The sequence below is a fragment of the Bos javanicus genome, chromosome X (assembly GCF_032452875.1).
Source record: "Bos javanicus breed banteng chromosome X, ARS-OSU_banteng_1.0, whole genome shotgun sequence".
Taxonomy (NCBI): domain Eukaryota; kingdom Metazoa; phylum Chordata; class Mammalia; order Artiodactyla; family Bovidae; genus Bos; species Bos javanicus.
The window spans coordinates 52,247,504-52,267,618 of record NC_083897.1 but is presented as its reverse complement, the minus strand read 5'-3'; the positions used below and the strand labels follow the sequence as shown (position 1 = coordinate 52,267,618).

General features: G+C 43.0%; 2 protein-coding genes across 2 annotated transcripts; one reads left to right on the top strand and one right to left on the bottom strand.

The window, feature by feature from the left end:
• The first annotated feature begins 1,534 nt into the window (after positions 1-1,534).
• RPL36A (ribosomal protein L36a) lies at positions 1,535-5,011 on the top strand. Its single transcript, XM_061409213.1, has 5 exons — positions 1,535-1,660; positions 2,072-2,177; positions 2,384-2,451; positions 4,274-4,396; positions 4,922-5,011. The coding sequence occupies exons 1-5, from the start codon at positions 1,550-1,552 to the stop codon at positions 4,940-4,942; spliced, it is 429 nt and encodes a 142-aa protein (XP_061265197.1). The 5' UTR covers positions 1,535-1,549; the 3' UTR covers positions 4,943-5,011.
• Positions 5,012-7,368: 2,357 nt separating this feature from the next.
• GLA (galactosidase alpha) lies at positions 7,369-20,094 on the bottom strand. The gene is made up of 7 exons (XM_061409212.1): positions 19,631-20,094; positions 15,291-15,465; positions 14,084-14,261; positions 13,434-13,525; positions 11,845-12,006; positions 11,161-11,358; positions 7,369-10,809 (listed from the first exon to the last, which is right to left on the bottom strand). The coding sequence occupies exons 1-7, from the start codon at positions 19,837-19,839 to the stop codon at positions 10,504-10,506; spliced, it is 1,320 nt and encodes a 439-aa protein (XP_061265196.1). The 5' UTR covers positions 19,840-20,094; the 3' UTR covers positions 7,369-10,503.
• Between the last annotated feature and the right edge of the window lie 21 nt (positions 20,095-20,115).

Sequence of the window (20,115 nt, the reverse complement as noted above, 5' to 3'; positions counted from 1 at the left end):
GCTGAAACTCTAATACTTTGGCCACCTGATGTGAAGAGCTGACTCATTGGAAAAGACCCTGATGCTGGGAAAGATTGAGGGCAGGAGGAAAAGGGGATGACAAAGGATGAGATGGTTGGATGGCATCATGGACTCAATGGACATGGGTTTGGGTGGACTCCAGGAGTTGGTGATGGACAGGGAGGCCTGACATGCTGCGGTTCATGGGGTCACAAAGAGTCGGACACAACTGAGTGACTGAATTGATTGATTATAATTACCAGGCCACAACAATCATATTATATTATGGTAAAGGAACCCAAGCTCTGGAGTCAGATCACCTGTGTTTGTACCCTGGTTCTACTAAATACTACTGTATGTGCTAAGTCCCTTCAGTCGTGTCCAATTCTTTGAGATCCCATGGACTGTTAGAGACCCCTGCCAGGCTCCTCTGTCAATGGGATTCTCCAGGCAAGAATACTGGAGTGGGTTGCCATTTCCTCCTCCAGACTAAATACTATCAGCATCAAGCAAATTGTTTAACACCCTATGGCCTCAGTTTCCTGTACTGTAAAATGGGAATAATAGTATCAAATACCTCCTAGAATTGCTGTGAGAATTTTATGGGACAATTCACTTAAAATGCCCAGAACCCTTCAGTCTTTCTCTGATGGACTCTCTTGAAACCTGGCACATGCCTTCTGCCAGGTGTGCAGAGAAGTGAGCTGCTGGATATGTTCTATCTTTTGGCCTGGTTATTGCTGTTGTTGGAGCTGAACAATTTCATCCTCACTTTGCAGAACCTAGGGCAGCCAACTTGCTCCCTAAACAAATGGGGGCTGTTTAATGCTGAGCACTGTTCCTTTCTTACAAAGTATTTAGTCTGTAATTATACATTTATGAGGGCTTCCCACGTGGCCCAGTGGTAAAGAACCCACCTGCCAATGCAGAGACCTAAGAGACTGCCTGTTTGATTCCTGGGTTGGGAAGATGCCCTGGAGTGGTGCATGGAAACCCATTCCAGTATTCTTGCTTGGAGAATCCCATGGACAGAGGAACCTGGCAGGCTACAGTACATAGGGTGGCAAAGAGTTGGACACCTGAAGCAACTAAGCCTGCCCGCCCTCCGCTAGAATGGTGCCCAACACAGAATAGGCATTCAATAAACATTTGTTGAATGCAACAACTAGCGATGTGATAGATGAACTAGAGCACTGGCTCCCTGTAAGCCTTCAGTGAACCGACAGTTCACTGAAAGATGTTGTTCCCAGTGACCTCGAAGTGAAGGTGGAGGGCTCGTCCAGTTCACTCTGGTCCTGGCTTCCCTCGGGGATAGGCACATGGAAGCCAGACGATCTGGAAGCACTGCTTCCTTCACTTAACGCTGCTACGCAGCAGTATCCGCCAAAAGTGAGGAAGTGAGGAAAAGTTGCAAAGCTGGAGTGGGGCGAGAGGAAGTTGAAGAGAGTGGATCAGCCTCAGCCGGAGCTCTTCTTTAAGCTTGCGCCTGCAGCTCTGAGTTGAGTCCTCTCAGACGCCAGAGGGAGGTGTGCACAGAGCCTGAGACTCTATGGTTGTTCCCACCGACTCCCATGAGGAAGCGCGACAAGAAACCTCCTATATACTTCCGTTTCCGGCCCGGTCTCTTTCTTTCTGTGCTGGTATCGCTCTCGCAAACATGGTAGGACCTTGGAGTGGGGTCTGGTAACATCCAGTTTAATCCTTGCCTCTCTGTTGATGGTGTTGTCTCGGGATGCGTCCGGGCTCCTGCGTGGACTCGTTGTACCAAAGGAACACAGTGTTGCCAGGGTCGAGCCCAAAGGGACTGAGCTTCGGGGCCAGGAATTGAAGTGATGAGATCTAAGGGGTAGACTTAGGCAGCGGTAGAGGGAATATGTTTTTGTTTTAGTTTGGGACTCGGCAGAGGCCGCTATACTTGAAGTACATGGGGCTAGACCACCTTATAGTCAGTGTTGTATGTTGGCGAGGAGTTTGAAAGTCCTCGTGGGATGCCGTAGCTTCAGCTGGGTCGGGTTGGGCTTTGTGCCGGTGGTCTGATATCACTGTATGTTCTCAACGGTTTATTTACTAGGTGAACGTTCCAAAAACCCGCCGGACTTTCTGTAAGAAGTGTGGGAAGCACCAGCCCCACAAAGTGACACAGTACAAGAAGGGCAAGGATTCTCTGTATGCCCAGGGTAAGATGGTTTGTACGTGATTTGGTTTTAATGCGGTATTTGTGTAGTAATAGAATACGCGAGCCCAGTCTCCCTTCCCTTTCTCATTTGGGCATTGATATTTCTGCTGGAAAGTCCAAGATACAATCGATGAGAAGACTTTTTCACATGTCTGTTCTGATTGGTTATGTTTGATAAACCCTGACAAATACCTTGCATTCTCCCAGGAAAGCGGCGTTATGACAGGAAACAGAGTGGCTATGGTGGGCAGACTAAGCCGATTTTCCGGAAAAAGGTTCGTAATAATTACTGTTTGATATGCTTTTCTCACTGACCGTGGCAGAGACTTTACATTTGTTTTTAGCCCACACACATCTAGAGTATAGGTGTGTGTTTTTATAGTTTCAGTGAAGTTACCTCAGTTACCAGTGGAGACATCTAGTAGCTGGGAGTGCAGTCCAGGTCTTACTGCAGAGTACAGTATTGCACTGCCTCACTGTTTTTTATATTTTTTGTCCTCCTCTTTGTGAAGAGGCAAACATCAAGGAATGAGACCTGCTTTCCTAAGGACTGAAGTTTGAGTACAACTGTAAATCCTTTCCTTTGTCCTGTTCTTATCTGTTGTCATGTCCTAAGGAGTCCTTACGCTTGCAGTAAGAATCTTTCTCTTATTTTGTGTTTCAGTTCTGTTCAGAAGCCTGAAGTCAGCTACTTACCTGATGAAGTCTTAAAAGTTCTTTAAAATAGCCATTTAGGTCTGCCACTGACTTCCTAAATAACCTGTGGTTCTCAGTCTGAGTTTCTGTTCCGATTTGTCTACCCCTTAAAGTACACAATGCTTGGAGCATAGCCTTCCCACAAACAGCATTTCTTTTGGCACTTAGCTCCTCATTCAGCCTGGTTCCAGAAAGTATTCAGGAATGATTTCAGTGTTCATTTAGATACAGTAAATGGTTTGATCTCAAGGTGGTAATTTCCATTTCCACATTTGGATAGCTTGTTTAGGAGATGGGGACATTGCATCTATGTTTTTGCCCTTTTCAGAACTGCAAACTAGTAACAATAGAATCTGACTACAGGAGCAGGCTTTAAAAGTTGAGTATTTGTGGGAAGTGTACTTTCTGAGTTACATAATATCATATAAAATCTCGATGTAATTGTTAGTAGTCTCTGAAGAGTAGATTTAAGGTGAAGATCGTCAGTCGTGTCTCTGCGACCCCATGGACTGTGGCCTACCAGGCTCCTCTGTCCATGGGATTTTCCAGGCAATAGTACTGGAGTGGAGGGACCTTCCCGATCCAGGGATCGAATCCGGGTCTCCCACATTGTAGACGGACGCTTAACCGTCTGAGCCACCAGGGAAGTCCCAAATTAATACTTATTAACCTTGTTTATTGGGTTGCAAACGCTGTTTGAAGTATAGTTGCATGGACTCAGTTGACCCATTTTTGCCTGTGGAGAATACTTAACTGCTAAAAGGCCAAGGTGGTATGATGAGGGCCCATTTGATAAGAAAGCCTCTATGGTATTTGATTTGAATGGAGAACTTGATTTCAAGTAGTAATGCCACTATTTTCTCTTACATCTGTCGTGGTCCAGGTGTGGGTTGGAAAAGAATTTCAAGACATGAGACAGAATGAGTGGGAAATAAAGTTTATTAGAATGGGAGACACTGTTAGAACAGCAGGCTAGCTCAAGGGAGAACTGACGTTGAACAGGGGTCCTTAGTCCACTTTTATACTCAGGGTACAAGGAGTGGGATAGGGGTCTTGTGGGTCATTTGCTGATTGGATGAGGCATGTATACTGGGTAGGGGGAAGAGTAAGGCAAATACCTTCTCCCTATGGGGTAGGAAGGGAAACAGTTTATACTGCTCAGGAGGAACTGAAATCCATTAATAGTTACAACATGGAGGGAAGGATGATAAGGGTTTTGTTTTTCTGTTTCTGCGTTCCAAGACCCTCCTTGGGTCACCACAGCATCTACTTACTTTCACAATTGTCACAACTCTTAAAATTTGCAGAGCTTTGCTTTATGTAGTACTTGACCCAGCATAGTCATATTTTTGAAGAAGGATTTTCTGCAGGATTTATGAAGGCTTTGAGTTATTTTTCCAGGCTAAAACTACAAAGAAGATTGTACTGAGGCTTGAATGTGTTGAGCCCAACTGTAGATCAAAGAGAATGCTGGCTATTAAGAGATGCAAGCATTTTGAGCTGGGAGGTGATAAGAAGAGAAAGGTATGTAATTATGGGGTGAAAGGTGCAATCTTTTCTATATGGTTTTGTAATGTTGAAAGAAAAGAAAGTGAACTCACTCAGTCATGTCCAACTCTTTGCAACCCCATGGACTGTAGCCTAGCAGGCTCCTCCATCCATGGGATTTTCCAGGCAAGAATACGGGAGTGGGTTGCCATTTCCTTTTCCAGGAGATCTTCCTGACCCAGAGATTGAACCTGGGTCTCCCGCATTGTAGGCAGATGCTTTACCATCTGAGCTACCAGGGAAGATGTTGAGAGGTATTGGAATGTTGAGAGGTGAAGATTTCTGCCTACTCATTTTTTGTGGCCCCTCATTAAGATCAGTCATTCCTCTCAATATAACAAAGATCCATAGATTTTGGAGTTTTAATGTAAGAAGGGGGAAATGAAAAGACTGGTTTTTAATTAGGGATGGTGATCCTTTTAGGAATAGACACTATTCTTGATGGAGTAAAGATTCTTCACAAAATATAAAAACTCACTTTTTTTTCCTGTTCTATTGCAGGGCCAAGTGATCCAGTTTTGAGCTTCATATTTTGTTTTATTATGAAGACAATAAAAATGCCATCAATAAAATCCTCTTATTTATGCTTGATGGTTTTGGATTCTTGACTCATTAGTAGTTCAATCTGACTGGTTGAACTCACATCAGATGCTGTGATGGGTTTGGTACTTTCAGCACTTATTGTTAAAAAGCTGTTACTGGTTATCATGGAATATAAGTAGAGACCTGAAACTTTGCTCATAGGACAAGATTAGTACCAATTATGTCCATATTGAATATGGGGTTCACCAGGCATGACATAATTTGTCTCACATGTTTACTACTAAGTAGCCTGCCAGGCTCCTCTCTTGTCCATGGGATTCTCCAGGCAAGAAAACTGGAATGGGTTGCCATTTCCTTCCCCAGGGAATCTTTCCAACCCAGGGATTGAATCCCAGTCTCCTGCTTGGCAGGTGGATTCGTTACCACTGCACCACCAGGGAAGCCCTTATATGTATTAGACTTACTCTCATCCCACCTAAACTTCCTCAAATTTTAAAGTAGATAAAAAAGTTATTTTAATCAGTGGAATCTATGGGGAATGACCTATTCACGTTGTAAAATGCCTAACAGTTGGAATCCTCTGTATGCTTTTGTATTCCTCATTCTTGTGCAGCAAAACTGGAGGTGAAGCAAAAAAGCTTTGGTAACTGGAGATGGAGGTGTTTCCTTCCAAATTAGTTTCTGGTTTCTGTGGATGAATTAAGTCTTGGATTTGCAAATTCTATTCCAATTTTATTAACTGACAATTTTAGTTAATAGTCCTCGAGTTTTATGAAAAAAAGTTGCACCTGACAGCCCAAGAATTGTTACAACATGCACATTGTGTTTTGCCTTTTGTACTGTCCTGCATTCATGATGGGTGAGCTGAATAGCTTTTTTGCTTATGTGGGAAAAGGGTAATGGTAAAAGGGGAAGTGGAGAAGGGGCAGGCCTGAAGCATTAGGTTGGTCTTTAGGTAAACCAATGAGAGGAAAAGGAAGGTTGGAAATCCTCCAACGACTCATTCCTCCATACCCCAATTTGAAGTTCATTGCCTCACTGTGGGACCTCAAGATAAGGCAATCCATCTTAGAGCGGAGGGGGTCTTCTGTCCAGATGTTTGGTATTTTAGGTCATAATGTACCAACTGTTGTTGGTGAAAGAAAGCCATTTGCATTTGTTGGACCTAGATTATAAAAACAACTGTTTCTAGATTTAGAAAGTTAAGTGTGTGTGTAGGGGTGTTTCCTGACAAGATTCTCCCATAAAAATTCAGTAATGTGGTCTGTTGGATTGCCTCCCACGTGGCATAGTGAGTGGTAAAGAACCCACCTTTGCAGGAGACGTACTAGACACTGGTTCGATCCTTGGGATGGGAGTATCCCCTGGAGGAGGGCATAGCAACCCATTCCAGTATTCTTGCCTGGAGAATCCCAAGGACAGAGGAGCCTGGTGGGGTATAGTCCACAGGGTTGCAAAGAGTAGTACACAACTGAAGCAAATGAGTACACATGCATGGGTTGCCTCTAAATCATCCATTATGAAGGGTATTCCTGCTAGGTTTTTTTTTTCCCTTCAACTGAGAAAGTATATTCTCTTTCAGTTCATTTCAATCACTCAGTTGTGTCTGACCCTGCGACCCCATGGACTGCAGCATGCCAGGTTTCCCTGCCCTTCACTATTCCCAGAGTTTGCTCAAACTCATGTCCATTGAGTTGGTGATGCCATCCTACCATCTCATCCTCTGTCGCCCCCTTGTCCTGCCTTCAGTCTTTCCCAGCATCAGGGTATTTTCCAATGAGTTGGCTCTTTCTTTGCATCAGGTGGCCAAAGTACTGGCCTTTAGGCTAAGAATTAGTGCCATCCAAGTAAGTAGCGATGTAAGGGTTAAAAAGTGAAAGTCGCTCAGTTGTGTCCAACGTTTTGGCACTCTGTGGACTATACAGTCCATGGGATTCTCCAGGCCAGAATACTGGAGTGGATAGCTGTTCCCTTCTCCAGGAGATCTTCCCAGCCCAGGGATCGAACCCAGGTCTCCTGCACTGCAGGTGGATTCTTTACCAGCTGAGCCACCTGGGAAGTCCAAGAATGCTGGAGTGGGCAGCCTATCCCTTCTCCAGGGGATCTTCCGACCCAGGAATTGAACTGGGGTCTCCCCGCATTGTAGGTGGATTCGTCACCAGTTGAGCCACCAGCCTTGGTTTAAATTCCTGGCTGTAATTTACAGTGATTAAGTACCTGCATCAGGGTTGTTGTGAGGTCAGTACACCTTGTGCATCTAGAATAGTGCCTGGTCTGTAGTTCCAATACAGGCAACAGATAAAAAGGTAGTCACCAGTTTTTTGGTTTTCCAGTGCACATAGAACTCAACATTTATACTGTAATCTATTAAATATTAGCAATAGCATTATGTTTAAAACAACAGATGCATTAAAAATACTTTATTGCGGAGGAGCCGGCGTGCTGAGCCCCGGCCGCCGGCCCAGCATGGGTGTCTCCCGCGGGCCCGCCGCTGGCCGGGGCTAGGGCCGGATGGGGCCGCGGGATATAAAATTAAAAAAAAAAAAACTTTATTGCTAACTAGCATCTAAATCTTAAGTGAGTCAATATTTTTTGCCATAGTAAATCACAATCACCATGATAAATACAATAATAGTGAAAAAGGTTGAAATATTGCGGGAATTACCAAAATGTGACACAGAGACATGAAGTGAGTAAATGCTGTTGGAAAAATAGGGTCAACAGACTTGTGACAGACGCAGGGTTGCCACAAACTTTAAATTTGTGAAAAAAACAACCCCAAACCCCCACAGTATTTGTTAAATGCAACGAAATGATGTATGTCTGTTAATTATTATTTTACTTATTAATATTACTAAGCTATTCTTTCTCAGCTATTCATATCTGGTTCGAAGGCTTCTCCCCAAAATGTTTTCAGATGGCTCAAATGTGGAAAATCTTACTCAAGGAAATAAAAACAGCTGAAGATGGACAAAAGCAGGGTAGTCACTTGTAAAGGAAGCTTTTTAATGCAGTCTAGCTTGCAATCTCAAAAATGACAGAATGACCTCTGTTCATTTCCAAGGCAAACCATTCAATATCACAGTAATAATCCAAGTCTATGCCCCAACCAACAATGCTGAAGAGGCTGAAGTTGAATGGTTCTACGAAGACCTACAAGACCTTCTAGAATTAACACGCCCAAAAGATGTCCCTTTCATTATATGGGACTGGAATGCAAAAGCAGGAAGTCAAAAGATGCCTGGAGTAACAGGCAAATTTGGCCTTACAGAATGAAGCAGGGCAAAGGCTAACAGTTTTGCCAAGAGAACACACTGGTCATAACAAACACCCTCTTCCAACAACACAAGAGAAGACTACACATGGACATAACCAGATGGTCAGTACAGAAATCAGATTGATTATATTCTTTACAGCCAAAGATGGAGAGGCTCTATACAGTCAGCAAAAACAAGACGGGAGCTGACTGGCTCAGATGAACACCTTATTGACAAATTTAGACTTAAGTTGAAAGTAAGGAAAACCACTAGACCATTCAGGTATGACCTAAATAAAATTTTTTACAATTATACAGTGGAAGTGACAAATAGATTCAAGGGATTATACCTGATAGAGTGCCAGAAGAACTATGGATGGAGGTTTGTGACATTGTACAGAAGGCAGTGATCAAGACCATCTCCAAGAAAAAGAAATGCAAAAAGGCAAAATGGTTGTCTGAGGAGGACTTACAAATATCTGAGAAAAGAAAAGAAGCTAAAGGCAAAGGAGAAAAGGAAAGATATACCCATTTGAATGCAGAATTCCAAAGAATAGCAAGGAGAGAGAAAGCCTTCCTCAGCGATCAATGCAAAGAAATAGAGGAAAACAACAGAATGGGAAAGACTAGAGATCTCTTCAAGAAAATTAGAGATACAAAGGGAACATTTCATGTAAAGATGGGCACAATAAAGGACAGAAATGGTATGTACCTAACAGAAGCAGAATATACTAAGAAGAGGTGGCAAGAATACACAGAAGAACTGTACAAAAAAGATCTTCATGACCCAGATAATCATGACGATGTAATCACTCACCTAGAGCCAGACATCCTGGAATGAGAAGTCAACAGGGCCTTAGGAAGCAACACTACGAATAAAGCTAGTCGAGGTGATGGAATTCCAGATGAGCTATTTCAAATCCTAAAAGATGATGCTGTGAAAGTGCAGCACTCAATATGCCAGCAAATTTGGAAAACTCAGCAGTGGCCACAGGACTGGAAAAGGTCAGTTTTCATTCCAATCCCAAAGAAAGCCAATGCCAAAGAATGTTCAAACTACAGCACAGTTGCACTCATCTCACACACAAGCAAAATAATGCTCAAAATCCTCCAAGCCAGGTTTCAACAGTATGTGAACCATGAACTTCCAGGTGTTCAAGCTGGATTTAGAAAAGCCAGAGCAACCAGAGATCAAATTGCCAACATCTGCTGGATCATCAGAAAAGCAAGGGAGTTTCAGAAAAACATCTACTTCTGTTTTATTGACTATACCAAAGCCTTTGACTGTGTGGATCACAATAAACTGTGGAAAATTCTAAAAGAGATGGGAATACCAGACCATCTGATCTGCCTCCTGAGAAATCTGTATGCAGGTCAAGAAGCAACAGTTAGAACTAGACATGGAACAACAGACTGGTCCCAAATTGGGAAAGGAGTACGTCAAGGCTGTATGTTGTCACCCTGCTTATTTAACTTATATGCAGAGTACATCATGTGAAATGCTGGGCTGGATGAAGCATAAACTGGAATCAAGATTGCTGGGAGAAATATCAATAACCTCAGATATGCAAATGACACTACCCTTATGGCAGAAAGCAAAGAAAACCTGAAGAGCCCCTGGATGAAAGTGAAAGAGGAGTGAAAAAGTTGGCTTAAAACTCAACATTCAGAAAACTAAGATGGCATCTGGTCCCATCACCTCATGGCAAATAGATGGGGAAACAATGGAAACAGTGACAGGCTTTTATTTTGGGGGGCTCCAAAATCACTGCAGATGGTGACTGCAGCCATGAAATTAAAAGATGCTTGCTCTGGAAGAAAAGCTATGACCAACCTAGACACCATATTAAAAAGCAGAGACATTACTTTGCCAACGAAGTCTAGTCAAAGCTATGGTTTTTCCAGTAGTCATGTATGGATGTGAGTGTTGGACTATAAAGAAAGCTGAGTGCTGAAGAATTGATGCCTTTGAACTGTGGGGTTGGAGAAGACTCTTGAGAGTCCCTTGGACTGCAAGGAGATCCAACCAGTCCATACTAAAGGAAATCAGTCCTGAATATTCATTGGAAAGACTAATGCTGAAGCTCCTATACGTTGGCCACCTGATGCAAAGAGCTGACTCATTGGAAAAGACCCTGATGCTGGGAAAGATTGAAGGCGAGAGGAGAAGGACGACAGAGGATGAGATGGTTGGATGGTATCACCCACTCAATGGACATGAGTTTGAGTAAGCTCCTGGAGTTGGTGATGGACAGGGAAGCCTGGCATGCTGCAGTCCATGGGGTCACAAAAAGTCAGACAAAACTGAGTGACTGAACTGAGCTGAGCTTGTTGTTTCTAGCCTAAGCAAAACCGTGCCTGTGGGATTTATTTGAGTTTTTAAAGTTGAAGTCCATTCATAAATCCCAAGCTTCCTCTTCTCAGGCAGGAGTTCTGTGATCAGGCAGTTGGGATTGCAGGCCAGTCCTCGACCCAAGGAAGTAACAGAGATGGTGTAAGAACGAGGTCCACCAATCTCTTGCAGGTTTACTATAGCCACAGCCCATGCTAAGTTCAAGAGAGGGCGTTCCCACATCTCAAAGTTGTCCTCCTGAAAAGCAAGCAAGGAAAAGAGTTGTGATAGTTTGGTAACTAGCAATAAGCTGCCATATTATTTGTGGCATTATGTCTTAGAATTATCGAGCACTTCTAGAGAAAAGTAGCACAAAGGAGCCTCATTACTGATTATGATATCAACATTAAAAAATGCCTTCTTAAAAGATCAGTGCATATCCTCCATAAAGTAACACATTTCAGTCCAAGACAAACTTGGTACTTGACTATTAAACCATCTTAAAATACACACCCCAAATAAACATTTGGATGAATTGTAAACGATAAAGCAAGAGAAGATGTTCCTGGCCAATTCCTACTTTTTCCCATAGAACATTATTTACTATACCTTTCTAAGCCAGTAACCCTGTTTGCCTAAGCGGTCCTGGTTGATGGCAATTACATCCTTATCCTGAAGAAGGGCTTTGGCTTCAGGGCTGATGTGTCGGAGATCATTGGACATGAGTAACGGAGCCGCCATGATAGCCCAGAGGGCCATCTGAGTTATTTGCTGATCCCGGCTGAGGCCAAAGTTGCCAATCACCAACTGGGACAAAGAATGAAGTAAGAATTCAAGCGAGATAAAACATTCTTAAAGTTACCTAGACACAGAGAAGGCAATGGCACCCCACTCCAGTACTCTTGCTTGGAAAATTCCATGGACGGAGGAGCCTGGTGGGCTGCAGTCCATGGGGTCACTAAGAGTCGGACACGACTGAGCGACTTCACTTTCACTTTTCACTTTCATGCATTGGAGAAGGAAATGGCAACCCACTCCAGTGTTCTTGCCTGGAGAATCCCAGGGATGGGGGAGCCTGGTGGGCTGCCGTCTATGAGGTTGCACAGAGTCGGGCACGACTGAAGCGACTTAGCAGCAGCATAGAGACAAGTCACCTTCCAGGGCATCCTGCTCTGATTACTCTCACATAAAGCCTCCTCCCAGGAACTTCTCCCTTCTGATTTATCCTGGGTGTCAAGTAGGAAGGAAACAGGTCCACTTCAGGAGCTTGAACCAGAGGGCTCAGGTTCTTACCATATCTGGGTCATTCCAACCTCCTGGTCCTGCAACAGGAACAATTATCTTCTGGTTAGAAGATGTCCAGTCCAAGGTTTTCCTTATACTTTCCCAAGAATCATAAATGTCAGCAAAATTTCTCCAGTGATTGCAGTACTCTCGGATTTCTGTGTAATTGGGCTGTGAAAACAGAGAGAACTCTTCTGTTTACTTTCTACTAACATTCTTGTGATAGGAAAACAATCATGTTTTTAAAAGGCACTTGTAGCCTCCTTAGTTTACAGATTAAAGGTCTCTATGAGGACAGCTAAATCCTTATCATTAATATAATGGAGTTTCATTATAAGACGTTTGCTTCAGAAGTAGGCTATATAACTTACAATGGTTCTAACAGTGTTTTTGCTGGAAATTTAGCAAACAGTAACTAGGTGCAGCAGTCCCCCCTTACGTGCGGGGGATGCATTCTAAGACTCCGAGTGGATGCCTGAAACCACAGATAGTACTAAACTCTATTATATGTACTACCTTTTTTTCCTATACAGATACCAGTGGGTGGGTAGCGTATACAGCATGCATATGCTGGACAAAAAGGATGATTCATGTTCCAGGTGGGATAGAGTGAGATGGCGTAAGACTTTATCACAATACTCAGAATGCGTACAATTTAAAACTTATTAATTGTTTATTTCTGGAATTTTGCATTTAATACTTTGGACTGTGGTTGACCTTTGGTAACCAAAGCCGTGGAAAGCAAAACTGTGGGATGGGGGGGACTACTGTATTGGGATTATGGAGGATTTTAATTTTTTCTATACTTCACGGTCAAATTTTTCCAAAATGCACATGTATTACTTTTATAATCAGAAGCAAATACAGTGATTTCCTAATATGATACTATAAATCAACTATCCTTCAATTAAAAAATAACTAAAATAATCTTAATAAGTAAAAGTTCCAAATTACACAGGACTCAGCCAGCAGATGATAAGGCAATTTGAATCCCAGGCATATAATTTGTTATGTTTAATTAGAAATAAAAGTTTGTAGATAGGCAGGTGGGCTATCTGAGGTTTAAGATGTTTAGAAAGAGGTTAGAGAATTTTGCAGAGATTAGAAGGAGGTAACGGATTCATTCTATAAGTAATTACTCAACACTTACCATAAGGTAGGGATACACTGATAAAGTCAGAAAAGGTCCCTGCCCTCCTGAAGCTTACATTTTAATGGAGGAGACAGACAATAGGTAAATCAACAAATAATTCCATATAATGTTAAGCTCATAGAAGGAAATTGAATAGGTTAACATGATAATGAAGTGGGCTGATTCAGGATATATTTTGTAGGCAGTACTAAAAGGATTGCTGCAGATAGGTTGTGAACCATGAGACAAAAATGAACAATCAAAGATGACTGGCTTCTCAGTTGATGGTGACTTAGTCTCCAGTTACAGCAGTGGGGATGGTGAGAAGTGGATGGATCCTGGGAGAAATGGCAGGATGAGACTGTTAAGTAAGGCTGGACTTTGACAGGGACCTTCGTCTCCTTTGCTCTTGAGTTCTGAAAATCTATCAGCAAGGCTCTACTGGATTCTGGGCTCACTATCTCACCTTAAAGATGGGCCACACATAAAGGGGCCACTCACAGGAATACACAATGCTTCTGCCAGTCCTGTTCAGGGCCAAGGACATTTGCTTATAACCTGTATGAGAAAACAATGTGTAAAATAAAGAAAGGGATTTCCAGCTGGGACTGTATATTTTTAATAGAAGCTGCCTGGAAGGGCCACGTTTCTATTTTAAACCAGCAGCACAGAGAGGTGACTGTTCTGTGCTTACACTGTGTGTAGTGCCAGCCAGACTGCTGGGATTGTTCTGAGGAGAGAGTGCAGGATGGTGGCTATATTGAAGAAGGGCAGGAAGGGAGATGTTCTTCTCTCTGTGACTGTTTGACATCTGGGATTCTTTTCCCAGTGATGGACAGAGAGTTAAGAATTATCTGGAGTCAACTCAGAGCTCTCTTACATGAAAAGTTCACGGCATTAGCTGTGGTTGGGCACATGTGGCTTTTACATGCATCAATGAATAAATGTATGGACAAGCTGAAAGAAGAGGCAGGAACTCTGGCACACAGAGAATCATTATTTCCAGTGTTGTGACTGGATATTTCCAAAGTGAGGAGTAGTTCTTTGGATGCTTAGCTACCTTGTCCTCAAAGTTCTGCTTTTTGCTCTTGGCTAAATCTTGTGGATGAAACATACCCTCTGCCAAATGTTGTATACTGTCACAGTAACAACCATCAAATTTTAGCAGATCTACTCCCCAGTCAGCGAAGGTCTGGGCATCAATGTCATAGTATCCAAAACTCCCAGGGAAGCCTGCGCAGGTTTTATTTCCAACATCTGCATAAATCCCTAGCTTCAGTCCTTTGCTATGAACCTGAAATGAGAGAAAAGAGTCACCTCGCTAGAAGGGCAATCATGAAATAGAGAGAACCACTTCAGGCTGGAGGCAGAGACCAGTACACTTCACCAGGTAGATACCGGGGGGCTTTCCCCTGCCCCCCAGCCCATAAAATTATTCAGATTAGTTTGTCAGGAGATAAAGAGCAAAGACCCCAGTTCTGCTGAGTTCAAACTATACCTGTAACAATAGCATAGAACTGATGTGAAAGCTGTCAGTTGCTCTGATCTTCGTTTGACGGGATCTTAAAAGTTACATTTTCAGGGCAATGATAGATTTATCTGGACAAAGACTCTTTCCTTGACTGAACCTTAGGCACCTCTAAACCCCCTCTCAAGCAGGCCTCTACCTTAGCTTACCCTGTCTAGTTTTAGTAAGAATCCTGCAAACTCACCCTCCCCTCTCCACCTTTTAATATCTGATCAAATTCCTTATGCCCCACCCTTAATGTCTAAGTCCTTGGCTTGCTTCCCCTCCTCCTGATATCTCCTCTTAGTAATTGTTCATCCACTGACCCCCACAATCTGGCTATTTAAAACCCCACTCATCTTTGGTGTATTTTGGATTGAACTTGGCTCTTTCCCCTATTACAACAGTACTGAATTGTACTCAGTATCTGTCTTCACTGCCTTAAACTAGTGTTCGGCTCCATTACTCCTTAACAATCTCTAGAACATATTCCTTCTATCTTCTAAAGTTGTAATCTATAGTACAATTGTGATAACTGCTCAAAATTTATATGGAAATATATGCATGCATGTCAAGAACCAAGTTCCTTTTTTCTCCTAGAGAATTCAGTAGTTTCAGCAAAAAGAGAACTTCTCCAAGATGGGCCTCAAGAACTGTTGTGAAACACAGATCTGCTGATGGGATGAAAATCCCACCCAATAAGCCTTACAATTTGGATAGTAACAGCTATTTTACTTTCCAAGTGTTTTGAGCAAGATTATGTATAGAAATGCTTATAGTCACCTGAATGAAAAAGAGAATTACCCATACACTCACATAATCAGCCAGGCGGTGGATCCCACCAGGAAAGCGTTTAGGGTCTGCCTGAAGTCTGCCTTTTGAATCTCTTTCCGGAGCCATCCAACAGTCATCAATGCAGATGTACTCATAACCTACATCCTTCCAGCCATCTGAGGCCATGATCTCAGCTATCTGCAGGAAGAGCTTCTCGCTGAAAGACAAATTCCAAGAATCATTACAATTCATTAGACAAATGCTTGGGTACTCTGATTTATTAGGCATCTCAAGGTTTTGCAATTTATTTTTCAACCGGTTATAATTTGGTAGTAATTACAACCAATGAGGGTAAAATGGACTGGCCCTTTTTCTTCTCACTCCTTCCCCTTCTACGCCTAAGAACCCCAAACAGTTAAAAGAGGAATGAGAAATACATGAAACTGAAAAGGCTATTAGAACTAAGAAGACAGTTCAGTAAAGTAAAACTACAAAGTTAACATAATCAGTAGCTTCTTCAGATATCACCAATAACCTATTCAGAGAAAAAGACACCATTCACAAGAGCAACCAAAAAACCAACAGACAAAACCTAAAATACCCAGAAGTAATTTTAAAACTAAGTGCAGGGCTCATTTGAATAAACTATGATGTTTACAAATAGCTAAGAAGAGAAGCAAAAGGCAAAGGAGAAAAGGAAAGATATACCCATTTGAATGCAGAGTTCCAAAGAACAGCAAGGAGAGATAAGAAAGCCTTCCTCAGTGATCAATGCAAAGAAATAGAGGAAAACAATAGAATGGAAAAGACTAGAGATCTCTTCAAGAATTTGAAATATGTATAATATAAAACATGAAACGAGTTGATGCACGATGCACGACCCTGATGCTGAGAAAGATTGAAGACGGGAGGAGAAGGGGACGACAGAGGATGAGATGGTTGGATGGCATCACCCAGTCAATGGACATGAATTTGAGTAAACTTCGGGAGTCGGTGATGGACAGGGAGGCCTAGCGTGCTGGAGTCCATGGGGTCACAAAGAGTCGGACGCAACTGAGCAACTGAACTGACTGACTGATGATGTTCCAATTTATGAGAATAAATGGAGATACATTATTTTGTTCTTGAATAGGAAAACTCAGTATTAAAAAAAAGCAAACTCTCCCTGTACACTTCTAGACATTTACTAAAACCTTTAACTAATCCCCAAAGGACTTTTTTAAGGAAGTTTGCAACATGACTCAAAAATGTCACCTCAAAAGTTATATACATGAATAGTCTACCAAAGATAAATGAAGCTGGTGCTGTACTATTAGCATTAGAATACACAGATAAATAGAATCAAAGAGGAAGTTCAAAAAAAGAGATCCTTCAAGCCATTTGATATCATAAAATTTAGTACATATTAAATATAATATTGCTTATAGGTGAACAAAGTCCAGCTGGATTAAAGATTTAAATACTTAAAAAACCCATAAAAAATGCTAGTAGAAAATATAAATTTTGTATTCCATTTTATATTCAGATAGGAAAGAACTTTCTTTGCATGATACCAGAGCCAGAAATCATAAAGGAAGAACCTAGTGTTTGATACATAAATATCAAAACTAACATATAGCAAGAACCACTGTTTTGGGAATTCCTTAGTGGTCCAGTCGTTAGGGCTCTGAGCTTTCACTGCCAAGGGCCTAGGTTGGATCTCTGGTTGGGGAACTAAGATCCCACAAGCTGTGCGAAATTGTCCAAAAAAAGAACCACTGAATTCACAACTTACGGTAGACCCCAAACAAATAAAAACCAAAAAGTAAACGAAATAACCCCCAACACTCCAATTGAAAAATTTGGAACAAACAAGCAGCACAGAAAAGAAATCATGCAAACAAACAGCCAATTTAACTTATTAAAAGATATTCAACTTTATCAGTAATCAAATAAATGAAAATAAAAACACCTACCAGATTGGCAAATTTCAGAAGAATAACAAAAATGCAGTGTTGGCCAGACTGGGGGGGAAAACAGGAACTCATACACAAGTGTGAGTCACTCAGTCCTACCTCTTTGTAACCCCATGGACTGTAGCCCACCAGGTTTCTCTGTCCATGGAATTCTCCAGGCAAGAATACTGGAGTGGGTAGTCATTCCCTTCCCCGAGGGATCTTCCCAACCCAGGGACTGAAACCCAGGTCTTCTGCATTGCAGGCAGATTGTTTACCTTCTGAGCCACCACAGAAGCCCACATGGTTGTTGGGAAGGTGCATTTGTAAAACTTTGGGGGAGGACAGTTTGATATGAAACAAAATGAGCATACCCTTGGACCCAGGATTTAGATTTCTAAGGAAAAAAAAATCAGATGATGTACAAGGGTGGTTATTAGTACGCTTTGTTCATAATAATGAAAAATTGAAGATGAGTAGTCATGAACAGGAGATTGTTTAAATAAAGCATGGCTAATACATACAATCTGCACTTATGAAACTCCCATTCTGTGCCAAGCACTCACTCTTCAATTTACAAAGGGATCATCAGTTTGCCCAAGATCACCTGGCAAAGTAATAATAAGCTAGAATTTGAACCCAGGCAGACAGACTTCAGAGTCTTGTTAACTGCTCGAGACATAAATGTGATCTCATTTTTATTGAAAAACACTTTAAAGCCAATTAACTCTGTCATGTTTGACCAACATCTGTAAAGACATTCAAAGGAATAACTTATGGCCACTGGGATGTACCATGATCGCTACTTATAGAGGGGCCTCTGCACCAAGGGTGTCTTTATTATGTTTTTAAACAATATCTATCAGTGATTCTTAACCTTTTCTAGATGGAGATCTATTTGAGAATCTGAACAAAGCTCAAGATCCTCTCTCCAGAAAAACACATATACTCACATTTGCAGATTTGCATTAATTTCCCCATAGATTCCAGGCTAAGAACATTCCTTGCCTGTGCCCTCACTCAGTCGTGTCCGACTCTTCGTGACCCTATGGACTGTAGCCCGACAAGCTCCTCTGTCCATGCGATTCTCCAGGCAAGAATACTGGAGTGGGTTGCCCTTTCCTCCTCCAGGGGATCTTCCTGACCCAGGGATTGAACCCGTGTCTCTGTTCTTTATCACTAGTGCCACCTAGGAAGCCGTGGTAAAGAATCCGCCTGCCAATTAGGAGACGCAACAGACGCAGGTTACATCCCTGGGTCAGAAAGATCCCCTGGAGGAGGAAAGGGCACCCCACTCCAGTATTCTTGCATGGAAAATTCCATGGGCAGAGGAGCCTGGCAGGCTTCAGTCTACTGGCTCGCAGAGAGTCAGACGCGTGGGCTGAGCATGAGCATAGGATAAGAACATTCCTTCCATATGCCTAATTGAGGGGGTTTGGTATTGCACTGTGCAATAACCCTTCAGATGGGTTATCTAGTTGAAAGTCGACCTGTGTGAGATAAGAACTGTTTTGCAGAGCACCAGAGTTGGTTCCCTGAGGTAAGAGTTGCTTTCCCAATCTGCAGACAAAGGATGTGTGGGTCTGATAGGATCAATACTTGTCTTATCCACTAAAGATCCTCCGCATAACCTTCCAACCAGAGGCCATACCCAAGGGCTATGGGGTGGGGAGATCTAGGAGACACTATGGTCTCTCTAAATTCCCTCAAATTAGAGCCAAGGAACCCGTGACTCCAAAAGGAGAAGAAATGACACGCGTCTTAGTCCTGTCTCTCCTACTCACCACAGCTGTTCTCAGTACTAGTCCCAGCAGAGACAGAGCTGCTGCTGCTAAGTCACTTCAGTCGTGTCTGACTCTGTGCGACCCCATAGACGGCAGCCCACCGGGCTCCCCTGTCCCTGGGATTCTCCAGGCAAGAACACTGGAGTGGGTTGCCATTTCCTTCTGCAATGCATGCAAGTGAAAAGTGAAAGTGAAGTCGCTCAGTCCTGTCCGACTCTTAGCGACCCCATGGACTGCAGCCTACCAGGCTCCTCCGTCCATGGGATTTTCCGGGCAAGAGTACTGGAGTGGGGTGCCACTGCCTTCTCCAAAGACAGAGCAGTAGCTTTCAATAAGGGTCTGAACGAACTGGATGCTAAATGAAGAAAGACCTTAGGTGGGTGAACAGGCAGAAAGAAGTGGAGAAGCAGAAGTCGCTGGCCAGACTCCTACCCCAAGGGGTCCCATGGAGAAAATCTAGAGCTAGTCCCCATCCAGCGGTCACAGAGAAAATTCAGGGCTAGTCCCCATCCAGGGCAGTTTGCTGGGGATAAAAAAGCAGCAGTGATAGGGGAGCTCTCCCTCCGGCTCAAAATTTTCTCGCTGAGACCCTCCATCCTTCCAAACACATCCAGACAAATATACGGAAAGGCGAAGAGAAGAAGGTACCCAATATCTCTGATACCTGATACAGGAATCCGGCTCTTCTTGGCAGTTCACGTTGCACATGAAGCGCTCCCAGTGCAGCCAGCCCATGGTAGGGGTCATCGCCAAGCCGTTGTCCAGGCCCCAAGCCCTAGGGAGCCCGTAGGGAGCCAGGACCTGGAAGCAAAAGGCCAGCACGCAGCCCAGCCGCAGGACTCTGCTCACCGGTTTCATCGTCGCTGTCATCATACAGCACAGATTTCCAAGAGTCACCTGGGGTTTTAAATTTAACCTACGGGGGTAAAAAGGCGGAGACGGTCCGCAGAACCCGCTTTGGTCCCCATCACCAATCACTGGTGAGTAATTAAGCCGTGACGTGACTGTTTCTCCAGCAACTGGGATGGTTATCCCCAGAGGCTGACCAATGACCAGTCACAGAAGACGCACCGCCACCAACCACTCTCTCTCTTTCTGAATGTCGACCCGCCCTATTTTTATACCAGAAGGAAGTGCAGCACTTTAATG

Coding starts and splice junctions, on each gene's coding strand:
- RPL36A (XM_061409213.1), top strand. CDS start 1,550: ATGGTTGTTCCCACCGACTCCCATGAGGAAGCGCGACAAGAAACCTCC. Junction 2,178..2,383: donor GGATTCTCTGTATGCCCAGG/GTAAGATGGTTT, acceptor GCATTCTCCCAG/GAAAGCGGCGTTATGACAGG. Junction 4,397..4,921: donor GAGGTGATAAGAAGAGAAAG/GTATGTAATTAT, acceptor GTTCTATTGCAG/GGCCAAGTGATCCAGTTTTG.
- GLA (XM_061409212.1), bottom strand. CDS start 19,839: ATGATGACAGCGACGATGAAACCGGTGAGCAGAGTCCTGCGGCTGGGC. Junction 15,466..19,630: donor GAGCCGGATTCCTGTATCAG/GTATCAGAGATA, acceptor TTTGTCTTTCAG/CGAGAAGCTCTTCCTGCAGA. Junction 12,007..13,433: donor ATGTGTGGCCCATCTTTAAG/GTGAGATAGTGA, acceptor CTGTTTTCACAG/CCCAATTACACAGAAATCCG.